At 35.1% G+C, this 16,530-nt stretch overlaps 1 protein-coding gene across 1 annotated transcript in view; it reads right to left on the bottom strand.

Annotated features, from left to right (window-relative positions):
- Positions 1-10,760: 10,760 nt before the first annotated feature.
- The window catches only part of LOC149799370 (AMMECR1-like protein), an 89,004-nt gene continuing 83,234 nt past the window's right edge, over positions 10,761-16,530 (bottom strand). Inside the window, exon 7 of the mRNA XM_089958704.1 lies at positions 10,761-11,209. Coding sequence (XP_089814830.1) covers positions 11,117-11,209 — 93 coding nt within the window. The 3' untranslated portion in view covers positions 10,761-11,116. The remainder of the gene's footprint in view (positions 11,210-16,530) is intronic.

The following is a 16,530-nucleotide window of genomic DNA, read 5'->3' as shown; positions in this document are numbered from 1 at the left end:
ATGACGGAATTGATCAAGAAAGATTGCTATGGATGTCAAAACGATCATCCCAGTCAAATTCAACACGATAAATGCCTGATGCTGAGTCAAGAAGAAAAATTGAACGAGTATCTGGACGAAGCTTGGAGTCTCATCTCCGACGAAGTCGTGTTGCATCAGTGGTATAAAGACTTGCGTGAACATTCTTGTTCACCATTAACCACTCAAGAGATCTATCGTGTCGAAGCTCTTCTGAATCAGAGTGGGGAGACGAAGCTAAACGCCTTTTACTTCTCAGACATTTTCAAGCAAAAAGTCAGGATCGTATTGATCACTTATTATTACATGTGAAGAAGAAAAAAAACACACAAATCAATGGATACCTGGGAACTTTATTATCTTTTGAACCACAGCTCGTACACGGCTTCTTGGAATCCTGTCGTCTGTGCTAAAGATGAACTCCCTCATCGCAAACCTTAAGTCCATCTAGCTTATGTGATCAACACGGACGACAGTCATCTCCCAGGAACCCACTGGGTAGCCGTCTACTTTCCTCAAGAAGGATGTGTGGAATATTTCGATTCGTATGGATTGCCTCCTTTGGAAGACGATATCATTGACTTTATGTGAAGAAATTCTCAGACCACCCGATTCAATAATGTGAAATTACAAGGCACAGATTCCTTGGTGTGTGGACAATATTGTGTGTATTTTCTGCATCATCGCAGCCTGGGCTATTCCTTAGAACATTTAGTGACTCATTTTGATCCTCGTTCTTCTTCTAGAAACGATGTGAAAGTAGATCGATGGTTTTGTGACCATTATGCTTATCTTTTGTCTCAAGCTAGGAAACGTAGTGTCCATCAATGGCCTAATGACTTCCAACAGTGGAAATCACAATTTCATTCACAACGTTGTCAACCCTGTCCAAAATAATGTGTGAGTTGAAAAAAATGTTTGATGTTATATTGTTGGGTTATTGTTAAAAATGTTAGAGTTGTTTGTTAGTGTTAAGTGATTTTGAATAAAAAATGTTGTGTTTTGAAGAAAAAAATGCCTTTGTGGTTTGTTTGGCTATAGGAATCTTGATTCATGCTCTTTGACTTCTTACTATCCCTCTCATGACACTCATTGAACGGTCCGGCTCGAAAACCGTGAAGGGATGTTTTCCTTCACGTCCGCGCTTTGACTTTAAAGCCGGGTTAGTTTCCAGTCTAACCATCCATTGTCGACTCATCCTCCTACGAAGATGTGCTCCAAACTAGCTAAGCTACACGAAGCCTACGTGAATTTGCATAGGGTCAGACACAGTCTGATACCGAAGCCAGAAGAGATAGAGAATGTGAGAATGTTAAAAGTCACTGAAGACCTGATAGAAGAGCTCTTCAGAGAAGAAGTGAACAGGGAGAAAGAAGAATGGACAGAGAAGTACAGACTTCAGAAACAGCAGAGAGAGCAGCAACAGCAACAACAGCAGCAGCAGCAGGAACCTGAACCTGACAGAGGCTTTGTCGAGTGTCGTATCGACACCAAAGAGTTCTTCTTCTCTTTCCGAAGAAGCAGACCTATCGTCAGAAAGTCTATCGTCAGAGGACGTCGCATTCTTAGAAACTAAAAGATCGCCCTAGCTTCAACTTCGCACACAAAAAAACAGCCCTTTTCAGGGCTACCCAATACTCTAGAAAAGAAACAAAATAGATTTGCTAATGTATGTATGTATGTAGAGTAGTGTGAATATAAACACTGAATCTTTTGTGGTGTGAGTGTATGTGTTTGTGTGGATAGTAGATAATGATAATGTTTTTTTTTGCTGTTTGACGTCCGTGGAGAGTAGATTTGGGGTCTGATTTGATTGCTTTGCGTATGTGGATAGTATATTATTTTTAATGAAAATTTTTAAATTAGTAATGGGTAGTAAAAAAGTGAGTGAGTGTTTCTTTTAGGTCCGCGCGTTGTTTGGTCATGATCTAGGTAATATAACTTTTGTCTTGGGGATGTTTTCCTTCACGTCCGCGCTTTCACTATAACTTGAAAATCGCTCAGCAGTCTAGCTACCCTTGTTGATTGATGAACAATAAAAATGAGTAGCAGACTTGAAAAACTTTTTGAACTCCAGATGCACCTGGAATATGCCAGATGCCTCCTGAATGAGCTGGCTGCGGAGGCCCTTGTGGAAGAAGCCATGATAGAACAGGAGGAGGAAGAGAGAAAAATGAAAGAAGAGGAGGAAAGAAAGAGAGAGATCAGGTGTCACCCTATGATGAACCCTGTGTGCAAGGTGACACCTGAGGCAAGGACATCTCCCCAACCTGTAGCTGCACCACAGTTACAAAAGGAGGTAAGGATGCCGATTCATCCTAGAATTAGAAATAGAAGAAGAGAAAGGGAAATCTTCACTATTCCAGAGACAGAAGATTGGAATAGTGAAGCCACTCAACCCGCCTCTGCGCTTACAGAGACAAGGGTGAATTGGCAAGGAGACTGGAGTCGAAGATGTGTGTGCGGTGCCAGACCAGGAAGGTGCTAGCATTAGATAGGTGCATCTGGAGTTAAAAAAACAGCTCTTTTCAGGGCTACCCCAATCTCTAGAAAAGATATAGTAATCGATTTGCCAATGTGTGTATGTAGAGTAGTGTGAATATAAACACTGACACTTTTGTGGTGTGAGTGTATGTGTTTGTGTTTTTAAGAGCTCACGTACGTTTGTGTGGATAGTAGATTATTGGGCTTTGTAAGTGATCAGGTATGTTTCTGTGGATAGTAGATTTGGGTTTCATTTTAATGCTTTGCTTGTGTGAATACTAGATTTTGGGTTTGTTTATTGCTGCTTCACGTATGTGGATAGTAGATCATATGAAATGAGAAAAGATGGGGATGTTTTCCTTCACGTCCGCGCGTTTTAATTGATGATCTAGGTAATGTAACTTTTGGGCTTTAGGGCGATATTTTCCATCACGTCCGCGCTTTTCGTATAAGAACCCACAGTATTCGTCGTTCATACCATTCTACAAAGAACAAAAAGAAGATGTCTTCGAACCAACCTGATACAATGAAAAAATTGCAAGACGTCCTGGACAATTTGGGTATGATGGAGCAAATGTTAGTTAACCTAACCGAGGATCACTATTCTCATAGTCCCCATCGAGTGAAGATGGAGATCAACAATTTAAGAAAAGTAAAGAACATGATCAGTGATCTGTTGAAAGAAATAAAGGAGGAGAAGGAGGATGAAGAGGAAAGGATAAGGATGAGAGTATGGAACCAAAAAAAATGAAAAAGAAGAAGAAAATGAGAAGAGGAAGAAAGAAGAGGAGGAGAAGCAGAAAGAAGAGAAAAAGAAGAAAAAGGAGAAAGAAAAGAAAGAAAAGAAGAGAAAAAGTGTAGGACAGAAAACAAGAAGCTGGTGGAGAAATAGAAGAAATTAGAAGAAGAAGAAGAAAACCAAAGGCCCTTTTCAGGGCCACCCACATCTCTCGAAAAGAGATAGACTTTCAATTGCCTACCCCTTTTTTATATCTTTTTTATTTTTAAAAAAAAACAACAAAAAAAATCCCATGTTCAAATTCTCCTTGTCCCTAGAATTGCTTTTTTTCTCTCATGTTAAATTTCCCTTGTCGCTCAACAGACCCAAAATATATTCTCATGTTAATTTCCCATTGTCGCTAAAGTGGCCCAGGGGTTTTCGTAATGTTAAATTTCCCATTGACGCTAAAGTGGCCCAGGGGTTTTCGTAATGTTAAATTTCCCATTGACGCTAAAGTGGCCCAGGGTAGTTTTTAATGCTAATTCCCATTGACGCTAAAGTGGCCCACTTCACTACTAACGTCAACAATAAAAGAATTCTAACTTCTTAAGGTTCTTTTATTATTGATTTAGACTGTTTTTGCTTTTCTATTAATGTTCATTATATTTTTCATGAAATAACTTGGGTATTTTTAATATGCACAAATGTCAACCACGCTTGAACAGACAGGCGCACGTACGAGTCTCCTTGATGCATATTTGAATTTTATTTCCTTGGCTTTTCTATTAATGTTCGTTATACTGTTCATGAAATAACGTGAGTTTTTTTTTTCAAATTCACCAATGTCAACCACACTTGAACAGACACGCGCACGTACGAGTCTCCTTGATGACTATTTATTTTATTTCCTTAAACGGTTGGAAATTTTAGAGTATATTAGAGTATACACTTTGGAGAAATATCGATGTTAGACACTATCCATGTATAGGACATTTGTGGCTCTCACCTATCTGCCTGTCTGTCTGTATGCATGCCTGTCTCCTTTCATCTGGTGCATGGGTATGTATATCCTCGAATGAATGTGTGTTCGCATACGTATATTACATAAACATACTTCTGGTTAAAAACGAAGATAAATGATGCTAAACGTTAGAAAGAGTGATTGATAGATAAAGACAACAAATATGAATATTTGTGAGTATCCATTTATTGCTGACTTGTAGAGCATGTTCTTACAAGCAGTCTCTTTTTTTTTCTTCAAATCATACTGTTTGCAATTTTACATCCGGTCACGTGGATCAATATTGATTTAAAAGGCGAACCAAAGTAATGTGACGGAATCTGAGAAATAATTGGATCTTTAAAACTAACATATTTGATGCAAAGAAAGTTAAACGGAATTAAACTAATTTTAAGAAGGCTGTTCTAGATGAATTTGCTGGTGGCAGTCAGAAATGTTGTCTAAAGACCCCAGCAAATTTGAGAGTTATTGCGTGTCAGCAAAAGTAAAGAACAATCATGCTGAAATGTATTGCATGTACCGTCCGATACTTGATGTTTCAAAAGTCAAAAAGAAAATAAATTTTAAAAAAACGTCATTGGGCATGTTAATTAATCTGAACATTGTACGATATTTACACCCAAATATGAATAAATATTCCGTCTGCATTAATTACACTCATTTATCGTTATGATAGCTAATGTAATTATTGCTTTGTTAAGTTCCTCTGAATATATTAAAATACTGTGTTCAATTTTTTTAATTAAAAAAAACTTTCTGGATTAAAATATTCAGCATTACAAATCAGCTGACGTATCGAATTGGTGTTATAATTTTCTTATCGAACTTGTGTTATAACTTTCTTGACTCGTGTTATAAATGAACTATTAGCCTTGCGAAAGTAACTGAGAAAGAAGGATATATCAACATATGAAAAATGCAAAATGTTGAGATTGTTTTCGTTAATGTTATATAACCAAAAATGTGCAATAAATGTTTAAAATCGGAGAGCAGAGTGAAATGTTCCTACAAATGTATCTAAAATTAATGAATCTGTATTATCAGGTATGGACAGTGTATTTAATTTAATTATTTGATATTATTTAACTATGGAAAGTAAATATTATTTAATTATCTGATATAATGTAAGTATGGACACTGAATATAATTATCTGATTTAATGTCTATAATTATTCTACTAGTATGAACAAAAGATGTTTGACATATATAATTGATTCATTGTTTTAACCATAATGATCTGTATGTAGTACAGATAAAATTCCTTCCTTTGTTGACTTTATGTTTCGCTAACCAAGTGTATTACGGTGAACTATCCGGAACTGGAAATTTTATGTGGGCATGCGCATTGGAGCTAAGGGAGGTAATTTTAGGCGCTACGATCAGTAACTCCGTTGCAACCGTGAAACCCGCATAGGGCACGAGTTCAATATAGCTATACACTGCATCGGTATTGGGCACGATATAGATACAGGGTGTATCGGTATTGGACACGAGTTCAGTGTAGATACACAGTGCATCGGTATAGTGCACGAGTTCAATGTACATGCACAGTGCATCGGTATAGAGTACGAGTTCAATATGGATATACAGTGCATTGGTATTTGGCACGATTTCAATGTAGATGCACAGTGCATCGGTATTGGACACGAGTTCAATGTAGATACACAGTTCATCGGTATAGGGCACAAGTTAAATGTAGATACACAGTGCATCGGTATGGGCACGCGTTCAATGTAGATACATAGTAATCGGTATAGGACACGAGATCAATATAGATACAAATTGCCTCTCTATAGGGAACGAGTTCAATGTAGATACACAGTGCATCGGTATTGGGCACGAGTTCAATGTAGATACATAGATAATCTGTATCAGTCACGAGTGGTCGTAATATAGATTTCCAGTGAATATGTAACTAGTCACGAAGAGTCTCAATAAAGATATAAAGTGAATTTGTATCAATCATGAGTAGTCTCGGTATAGATACAAAATTAATTTGTAATAGTGCTGAGTTCTCTTAGTATAGCTAGAAAGGGAATCTGTATTAATCACGAGTGGTCGCAATATAGATACATAGTGACTCTGTATCATTTGTGAGTACTCCCAGCATAATATTGTGTATATTTAATTTGTATTATTTGTTTCGTTTTCTTAATGATTTTATGTTATATACAGTTGTATCTAGTACCTGACCTTGTCCCAAATCAGGTTCACTGTTTACCCAACCAGGGACATTTATTTTGTCAACAACATAATACATAGCTAAAACTTATCTATCAGTCTGGATTTTCAGATCATTATCGTCGAGGCAAGCACATTTATTGGGGTCTGTGTCAAGGACATCAAGTGTTTTACTTGCAAATTGTTACTCATTCTTGCCTTAATATCTTGAAGCAGGATCAGTCTTATTGTTGATGGATTTATTTACTGAGATAATTTATTCACTGGAAATACAAAGTGCTTATTAATATTATTGGACAGAAACATTAATATTTAGCACATATTCACACTCCAGGTCACTGCACATTAGCATATTCGTGACTACTGGCACACCATGACATTCAATGTTGGAACTTATTTAAAATACTTATGGGAATTTTGTTAGAATTTGTATGGCTATTTAAATTTTATTCACAAATCTACTCCGGTGGCCTAGTGGTTAGAGCGTCCGAATCTGATGCGGGAGGTCACGGGTCCGATCTCCAGCCGAGTCATACCAAAGACTACAAAAATGGTACCAACATCGGCCTCGCTCGGCGCTCAGCATTACGAGGTTAGTGTTAGGACAGGTCTGCCCGGTGTCAGGATAATGTGACTAGGTGGGACATCATGCTGCTTGTCTGCGGCACGATGACCCAGTGCTAGACATCACTATAAACTGTCACATTGCACACATGGTAGCAATGTGACCGAAAAATTGTTAAAGCTAAGTTAAAAATCCAAATTACACACACACACACACACACACACACACACACACTTTGTGAATTAAATCTAAATAGCCATACAATTTCTAACAAAATTCCCATTGGTATTTTAAATAAGTTCTAAACCAATAGGGTCATTGGAAAAAAAAGAGTAAAAGTTGATGATAAAATTAAATGAATTATATATGACCATTTCGATCTGCGTGTACAAGTATTTTGATTTGGAATGATGGCAACACTGGTATTTTCCGAACTTTTTAACTTTAAATATTGTGGTTTATTTTTTATTTTCACATTTTGAAAAGGGAGGGGGGCGGGGTGCACCAAATATTTTCAATGTTTCGGGCACTTGAAGGCCTTAATCGGTCACCGGAAAAAAATCCGTTGTTTTGATAATTAAGTAAACTGCATGCATACATATCTACCTTTTAATATATGTAAATGAAATAAGTAAATAAATCATTCATTTCGTGCATACTTAGAAATGCTGTACTGCACCAGACTGAGACGTCATCTCTTTATTGCAATTAGACAACAATACCAATCAATATATCATACCGTACATAACTTAGAATAAATTTCCATCTTTAAAACAAAATTTGATTGCATCATTGTTTCTGTAATGTGTTTTCTTCAACCTTGTAGCACCTTCATGCTATGAATAGAGCATATGCTGATTGATGGAATCTTTTTATTTGATGATGATCGTTTTTAAAGGCACTGGCACCAAACGCTAGATTAATATTCAGTCTGTTCTTACAAGAATTAAAAACTCAGATATTATTTTAATTTTGTTTGAAACGTGTTTGCTTGTATTGAATATGACAATATAAGTATAATAAGGCATTTATGTGTGATCCTTGTCTTGTGAGAAATATAGTAAATATTAGGCTCTCCCAATCCTAAAAGTCACCATTTCAATATCTTCTTGAAAATAAATATGCGTGAGATTAGGACACTCGTTTCGAGTCCAACGTATGTACACCATATATGAGATCATGAAACACGTTTTCAGAACAAAGTATATATACCGTACATGAAATCATGGTACTCATTTTCAGTCCATCGTATGTACACCATACATGAGATTATGACGCTCGTGTTCAGTCCAAAGTATGTATACCGTACATGAGATTATGACGCTCGTATTCAGTCCAACGTATGTACAACTTACATGAGATTATGACGCTCGTGTTCAGTCCAAAGTATGTATACCGTACATGAGATTATGAAACTCGTTTTCAGTACAAAGTATATATATCATACATGAGATTACGCCACTCATTTACAGTTAAACATGTGTATGCCACACAGGAGATTATGAAACTCGTTTTCAGTCCAACGTATGTACACCATACATGCGATTATGAAACTCGTTTTCAGTACAAAGTATGTACACCATACATGCGATTATGACACTCATTTTCAGTACAAAGTATATATATATATATATATATATATATATATATATATATATATATATATATATATATATATATATATATATATATATATATATATATATATATATATATATATATATATGTATATATATATGTATATATATATATATATATATACATATATGTATATATATGTATATATATATATGTATATATATGTATATATATGTATATATATATATATATATATATATATATATATATATATATATATATATATATATATATATATATATATATATATATATATATATATATATATATATATATATATATATATATATATATATATATATCATACATGAGATCAGGATACTCATTTTCAGTCTAACGATGGTATAGCATACACGAGATTATGAAACTCGTTTTCAGTCGAAAGTATGTATACCAAAGCAGAGACTCTGACACTCAGTATGGATACCACATCTTCGCTAGCCAAGGATCCGATATGGTTACCCTATCGACACCTTATCGGATCGAACAGATAGTTGTGTTTTGTCCTAGCGACATCTATTGGATTTATTGAGTTGCCTCCCTTAGTATGTAATACCCTCTAACCAAAAGCGTGTAACAGCGGTGCAGTCTACATCGGTCGAAAATGATGGAGGCAATTGACTTAAAAAGGATACTTTGTAAGTTTAACATCGAAGGTATGACTTCGTTCCAGAGGGGAAGTCATTAGATGTGATTTTGAGTGAACGGTATTTCAACCGGCAGTGGACAATTGCTTATTTATCAGTCCATTCAAGTGACGTGCTGCTTTGTCTAAATAGTGTAGGAACAAGGTTCAAAATTGGAAAACTTAATTTTGATTGGATATGGTGGCTTGCCGCCGCGTCCAGTGAAATTTAAAGACCCGAAGCACAGACATATCTGCTCGATACGCCAAGGTGAAGATAGGGTTAACATATCTGAAACTTGCCTTTTTCTGAAAATGACCCATGGATCTCAAAGTTTGTACGCACGTTTTATACCATAGATGTTTACAAGTGATATGTTGTCTTTAGGTTCATTTACTGAGAGGATAGAGTGAAATTTGACAAATTTTGGAAGCATCTCTCTTCCAAAGCAATAATCTGAGTGAAGAATTTGGCCCAAAATCATGACCTTTTCCTTCATTTGAACATCTTAATATATTCATCTCTCTCTCTCTCTCTCTCTCTCTCTCTCTCTCTCTCTCTCAATCCATACAGGGTTTGGGCTTGAATCCCACCATTTGTCCAGTCTTGGTCATCAACCTGAGTATATCCTTTGACAAAACCTTTTATTCCAATTGCCTCGGTAATAAATAACCTATTTATGCTGCTGTGCCTTAAAGCACCAAATCAAACCATACCAAACACCTTGGTCTTCACTTTGCACAAGCCCCACTACCCCCCCCCCAAAAAAAAAAAAAATTGGTGTACGTCTATGAAATGATACTCCACTTAACCGCTGTCTTGTATCTTAAATTGTTATTCATGAGCAAAGAACTCTTGTGAAAACGCATATAAAAAGATGCAACTATGTCACAATGTTGATACAGACAGAGAAAAAGAACATGTATTAAACAGATCTGGATTTTATCTCCTTTTCAAGTTATCATGACTCTAATGTGGCCAGTTAGCTTTTACTGCCTACTACTGTAGTCCTAAAAAAAAATTAAAGACAAAAAGATTGAAACGTAGACTATTCAAATCTCGTTCTCGCAGACGGAAAGAGATAATTACGAGCGACCTTTCCGCCATATATTTTGTTTTGTTTTAAAGTTTTTTGGTGTCGGGAGTGTCGTTTTTTATGCACATATAATTTATTTTTGTAACTTTTTACAGCAGCATTTACTCCCCTTTTGTAGCATTTACTCCCCTTTAGTACTCTTCGAACACAGAAGAATATCATTCAATTTAAAAACTGTTCTGTTTTTTTAATTATAAGATTTTTTCTCATGTTATAGAACTTTGAATGTACTGATTTCAATTTATTTTCCTTACAAATAGTTTAACGTCAACCACTGTCGTTATGTGATATGTCTCGTATTTTGCCTGTCATTTTAAAAACTCAGTGCAAGACGTACGGTGGAAAACATTATAACCTCACGAATAAAAACGTTTGAACAGATCCATTATCCAGTAACATAAACTATTACATAAGGATTAACAGTTTATTTATTTATTTACCTCACTGAAGTATGCGCAAAAAACCTCTGTTCATAATTGTGGATCATAGTTTTCTTAAGTTCACACAGAGTTTGGTTTTCTTCTGTTCTAGCTTTATTGAACGTAAACAAAATAAACTGGCAAACCCTTTTAATAATCTTTTAAATCTAATAAAGATAAAATAAGGAGAAAAAAATCAGCTGAAAAGTGTGTTAAATAAGCCATCCAATGCCGGTCTATGAGTGCATGAATACATATAATCTAGCTATTAATGTCCATAATTTGCATACAATCAATCAAAATACGACAACCACCTGCTTGTCACGGTGGCACAAAGTAACCTTTGGTCATGAAATCATTGTATGAGCAGCCTCCGTTGAACCATGAAGTCCAAGTATCCAAAGTGAAATCAGTGGTAGACATGTACATAAATCAACACACTGCAAGAAAAATTGTATATTATTAATTATTTTTTTTATCCCTATTACAATTTGCTGAAATTTGAGAGTAAGCCTACTTGATTAAGTTAGTATACAACATTAACTATTAAACATATATTTTATTTCATTAGCTTCTGTAATATGGTCTAAAGTTTACTTGAAGTGACAAATATGTCTCCTTAACAGGATATTGTTTTCTTAAGATCGAGATACAGTAACTCCATTGTTTATCGATCTAATGAACGAACAGAGTAATAAAAAAACTCAAAATTAAATCAGTTAGAACTGATCTATAGAGGATATCTACGTTCTTTGATGATAGATAGATAGATAGATAGATAGATAGGTAGGTAGGTAGGTAGGTAGGTAGATAGATAGATAGATAGGTAGGTAGATAGACAGACAGACAGACAGACAGATAGATAGATAGATAGATAGATAGATAGATAGATAGACAGATAGATAGGTAGATAGATAGATAGATATATAGATAAATAGATAGATAGACAGATAGATAGGTAGGTAGATAGATAGATAGATAGGTAGGTAGGTAGGTAGGTAGATAGATAGATAGGTAGGTAGGTAGGTAGATAGATAGACAGACAGACAGACAGACAGACAGATAGATAGATAGATAGATAGATAGATAGATAGATAGATAGATAGACACATAGATAGGTAGATAGATAGGTAGGTAGGTAGGTAGGTAGGTAGATAGATATGGAAATAGTTCATGATCGAAGTGGAAACATTGTATTGGCTGTAGTGGTAAAGCCACAAGTGAGAATACAAAATGTTTCCACTTTACAAATGAAATATGTTGCTACATCTTATCAAAAAAGGCGAAGATTTTGTTTATGTTATACATTCTTAAAGGGAAAAACTTTAAATTTGCAAGGATTTATTTCACCTTTCTTTGTCAATGAAATTAATGACAGCATTTTACAAATTTAGATTGAACATATAATGCTTCAGATTATGTGTCATGTAAAATTACTGAATGTTTTCATGAGAAAATAAGGAGACTTTTATTATCGTGAACACACTGCTTGCGCTGATTGGTGTACATAAGTTTTTTTCTCACAAATTTGTCATACTGTCATTGTGTGTAACATGTATACAATAATGAATGAATGGGTAACACGGAATATCGAATAGCAACATGTCACGAAAGTTAAGTCACGTGGAAAACTAATGATAAAAATGTAATTCCTGAAACCTGATTTTGTTCTTTCGGGATTACTTTTTATTCTTTTGTGTTTGCGCCTTTTCATTCATCACACATGTGTATTAGAAGGTATAGAGTCTTTACACACTTTATGATATATTCATTCTGATTGAGAGAGATAGAGAAGGTAAAAAAGAAACAATACAATAGGCCAATATATGGATATGCTGGTCTAAAGAGCATAATAAAATACAGATATGCTTCCTAAATGGAAACAGTTTGTTCCCACAGTGACAAAAGTGTTATCGCTATGGTGCTGATATTATTTTTCTCCCAGTGATGTCATTAGCTATCTTATGAAATATATGATAGAAGCTGATAATTAATCTATTTGACACTAACACGTGCTACTTTTCAAGATACCCAATGAAAAGTCTTTTCTTTTTGCTTGAAAAACGAATGTGAAGCACGACACCCTCGATAAAAGCCAAATGAAGTCACCAGATACAATTTAATTTTCATCGACTGTATCCATGGAAATGAGTGTGTGTGCGTGTGTCTATATATATATATATATATATATATATATATATATATATATATATATATATATATATATATATATATATATATATATATATATATATATATATATATATATATATATATATATATATATATATATATATATGTACATGTATATATATATATATAGAGAGAGAGAGAGAGAGAGAGAGACAGAGACAGAGACAGAGAGAGACAGAGATAGATAGATAGATAGAAAACATCATGCGTGTTTACGAGAGATAGAGAGATTGCAAAGTTGAAAACGCGAGAGAAAGAAAGTAGCGCTAGTGGGCGGAGCTAAATTATTATATATTTTCTTCGATTCATTCGGTATGAACAAAAGAAATTCAAAAGGGCTTAACCAACCATAAACCATGACGAAGAAAGAAAACTTGAAATATGTGGATATTTAACGGACGTACTGGGTAGACCTACTTCATGTAGTTCCATTGTACATATATTTTTCATTTTTTCTGAAAGATGGACGGGTATAACATAAAGTGTGTTATTGCAACAAGCACAATGGTGAGAATGATGGCATGCATTTATGTTACTTTCATGTAATCTGAATATTCTGTATGTAGCGTATGGTGGGGGGGGGTGCTCTTTAGTACACTAAATTTAGACGCTATCAAAATACGGAAAATTACGTTTTGCCCAATGTAGACTAGGCTAACTTCCGAATGTGCAAAATAATGAAATATAAGATAATTATTTAAAACTTTGATACAGTATCGTATAGTTTTTTATCTTCCTAATTTAAATATGAAGTCTAGAAAGCAAAAATGACCAAGCTACTAGTCTTTTGAGAGACAAACATGTCAAGTATGGCCAAATTGTGTACTCTCTAACCCGAAACTCATTTATCAAACACACCAAAATAAACAAATGGAATTAAAAGTTGGGGTTTTTTTTAAACCTAGGATAAAACGTTCTACATAACCAGGATAACCCAAGAGGAAAACCCGGGAAATTCTTTTTTAATTAGAATGTACAATACTGATATTTGGCCTTTTTTTCCAATGCCCAACTCTATCACGGTTTCACGAAAAACAAATACTTCATTTCACGGAATGTTATCTAAGTATACACTTAGACCAAAAACACTTGCTATATTTAACTGAACCATTTGGGTTCCATATCCCAAACCGCTTGTTATTTATGTCTAAATTGTGTGAACACTTTCTGTATATGACTGTATCTGTATTATGTGTAACTTTTAGCTATTGTTTGTAGATTGCATATGATCTATAAATAGGTGTTTACAAGCTTTAATTTCAATAAGAATAATTATCATATCCTAAGAAACTAAATATTCAAATTATTGGAATTGCGAAGTGCATACAAGACTCTCTGGACGTAGTCAATTCTGGGGATTATTGTGATGTCATGTGATTTTGATATTTTAACGTAGCTTTAACAATTTTTCAGTCATATCGCTACGATGTTTGCAATGTGGCAGTTTTATGTCTAGCACTGGGGCATCATGTCGGCGACATGTACCATCATGTCGCACCCAGTCACATTATCCTGACACCAGGCCGACCAGTCCTAACACTAACCTCCTAATGCTGAAAGCCAAGCGAGGCAACTCTTGGTACCATTTTTGTAGGTCTCTGGTATGACTCGGCCGGAGATCGAACCCACGACCTCCCGCATCCGGGGCGGATGCTCTAACCACTAGGCCACCGGAGCGGTGGGGATTATTGTGAATTAATTCAAATACGTTATGAACATTGTCATTGTGATTTATCAAGACTGTTTTTTTTTTTCTTCTGCTTTAAGACATTAAAAGCTATTGACACTTCAGTACGCTCAAGACTGTTGGCACTTAAGCAAAATTCAAGCATATTTGTACATCACCACATTCGAGGACCTGGAATTCGTTTGGAACTTTATTCTTTCGGACTTGTGATATAACCTTTGGGGATTATTTTGGACTTAATTCATAATACGTTCCTCTTAAATTTTTATATTTTAACTTAGAGAATTAAATTATTTGTTAAGTTTTGCAAAACGTGTTGACTTTACTTCTTTCTGTTACTTAGTTTATGACCATAAATCTGTAATACACTGAGGTATGGGGAATTACCCAGAGTTTTTACTGCAAAAGATATCTTGAGAACTGGTGTACACTTTGGAATTGTTATTGCTGTTTTGATATATTTTATATTTTTTTATTAAGTTTTAGTACGTTTTTTATGGTAGCAGCCATTTTACAACTTAACATAGGTTTAATTGGGGAATACTGTTTGAGAAATTTCACTAACTTATTCAATACATACTGTTTTGCATTATTTGTATTTTCTTAATTTAATCTTTAGTAAGTGTATTTAGGATAGCAGCACAGTCTTTGCTATATAACAAGTAACGTGTGGAAAACAAAACTGCTGGAGAGAACTTTTACTAAATTATTCAGTACAAACTGGGGGCAGAAGGATATCAAGAGGTCACAAGGTATCAATCCGCGTGCTTTCTGGTGATGATATTTCAATGTACGTCGTTTATCTCCCTCAGTAACGTGCACTAGTTTAATTGTGCTTAGCCGAAATCCTTACACTGACGTACTCGTTATCATAACAACTCTATTCGCGCTCGGCGCGAGCTGTAAAATTGTTCGCAATCCGCCTTTGCTGTCAATTAATTACATCCAAACAGGCATATACTGTAAAACATAGTACATGTATTAGCCACTGACAAGCGCAGGGGATTGAAACGTGTTATCATTATAATATGATGATTTGAACACTTCTTTATTGGACGTGGGGATTTTTTTCTTTTCTTTTTCCGCAAAAAAATGTCAAATCTTTCTTTGATTATGATATAGTACCTCTCGTGAAGTTTACTTGCTACCACGCAATCTATCATTATTCAAAGATCACGTGGGAGACAAATCAAATGTATCGCCTATTTCATTTTGTAATTTCCGCCAATAGAGAAAATGCATGTTTAACAGGAAGCAAGTGCGATACAAAGTGTTCAAGTAACAAGAACAGCAACAACAATAATAATAGCAGTATCATTATGGAGGATGGGTACTGGATTTCGGTAGCCAAGACAGGCCAACTCCTTCCATTCTCTATAACTTTATTACTTTTACCTTGATCATCACCCACAAAGGTTACTATTGTGATGATGAAATGGTTCCAACAACAATTCCGACTATGGTGCCGATAATAGTTTGGATTTGGATTTTTTTAACGTAGCTTTAACAATTTTTCATTTAATTAGCTAAAAATGTCTGCAGTGTGGCAGATTTTACTGATATATATCACTGGGGCATTATGTCGCAGACGTGAAGCATGATGTTCCACCAAGTCACATTATCATGACACCAGGCCGACCAGTCCTAACACTAACCTCGTAATGCTGAGCGCCAAGCGAGGCAGCTGTTAGTACCATTTTTGTAAGTCTTTGGACGGCTCTAACCACTAGGCCACCGGAGCGGTGCCGATAATTGTTAATGCATTCGTGATTCCGCCACACCCAGGCCAACAATGGTTGACCCGGTTGTGCTTGTAATATGAATAGTGCGGTTATTTTGGGTGTGATTTCATTTGGCAGCTGTTGTTTATCTTCGATTATT

Source organism: Sinohyriopsis cumingii, chromosome 5 (assembly GCF_028554795.1).
Source record: "Sinohyriopsis cumingii isolate HCF-2022 chromosome 5, ASM2855479v2, whole genome shotgun sequence".
NCBI lineage: Eukaryota > Metazoa > Mollusca > Bivalvia > Unionida > Unionidae > Sinohyriopsis > Sinohyriopsis cumingii.
This window is presented reverse-complemented; position numbering and strand designations above follow the sequence as displayed.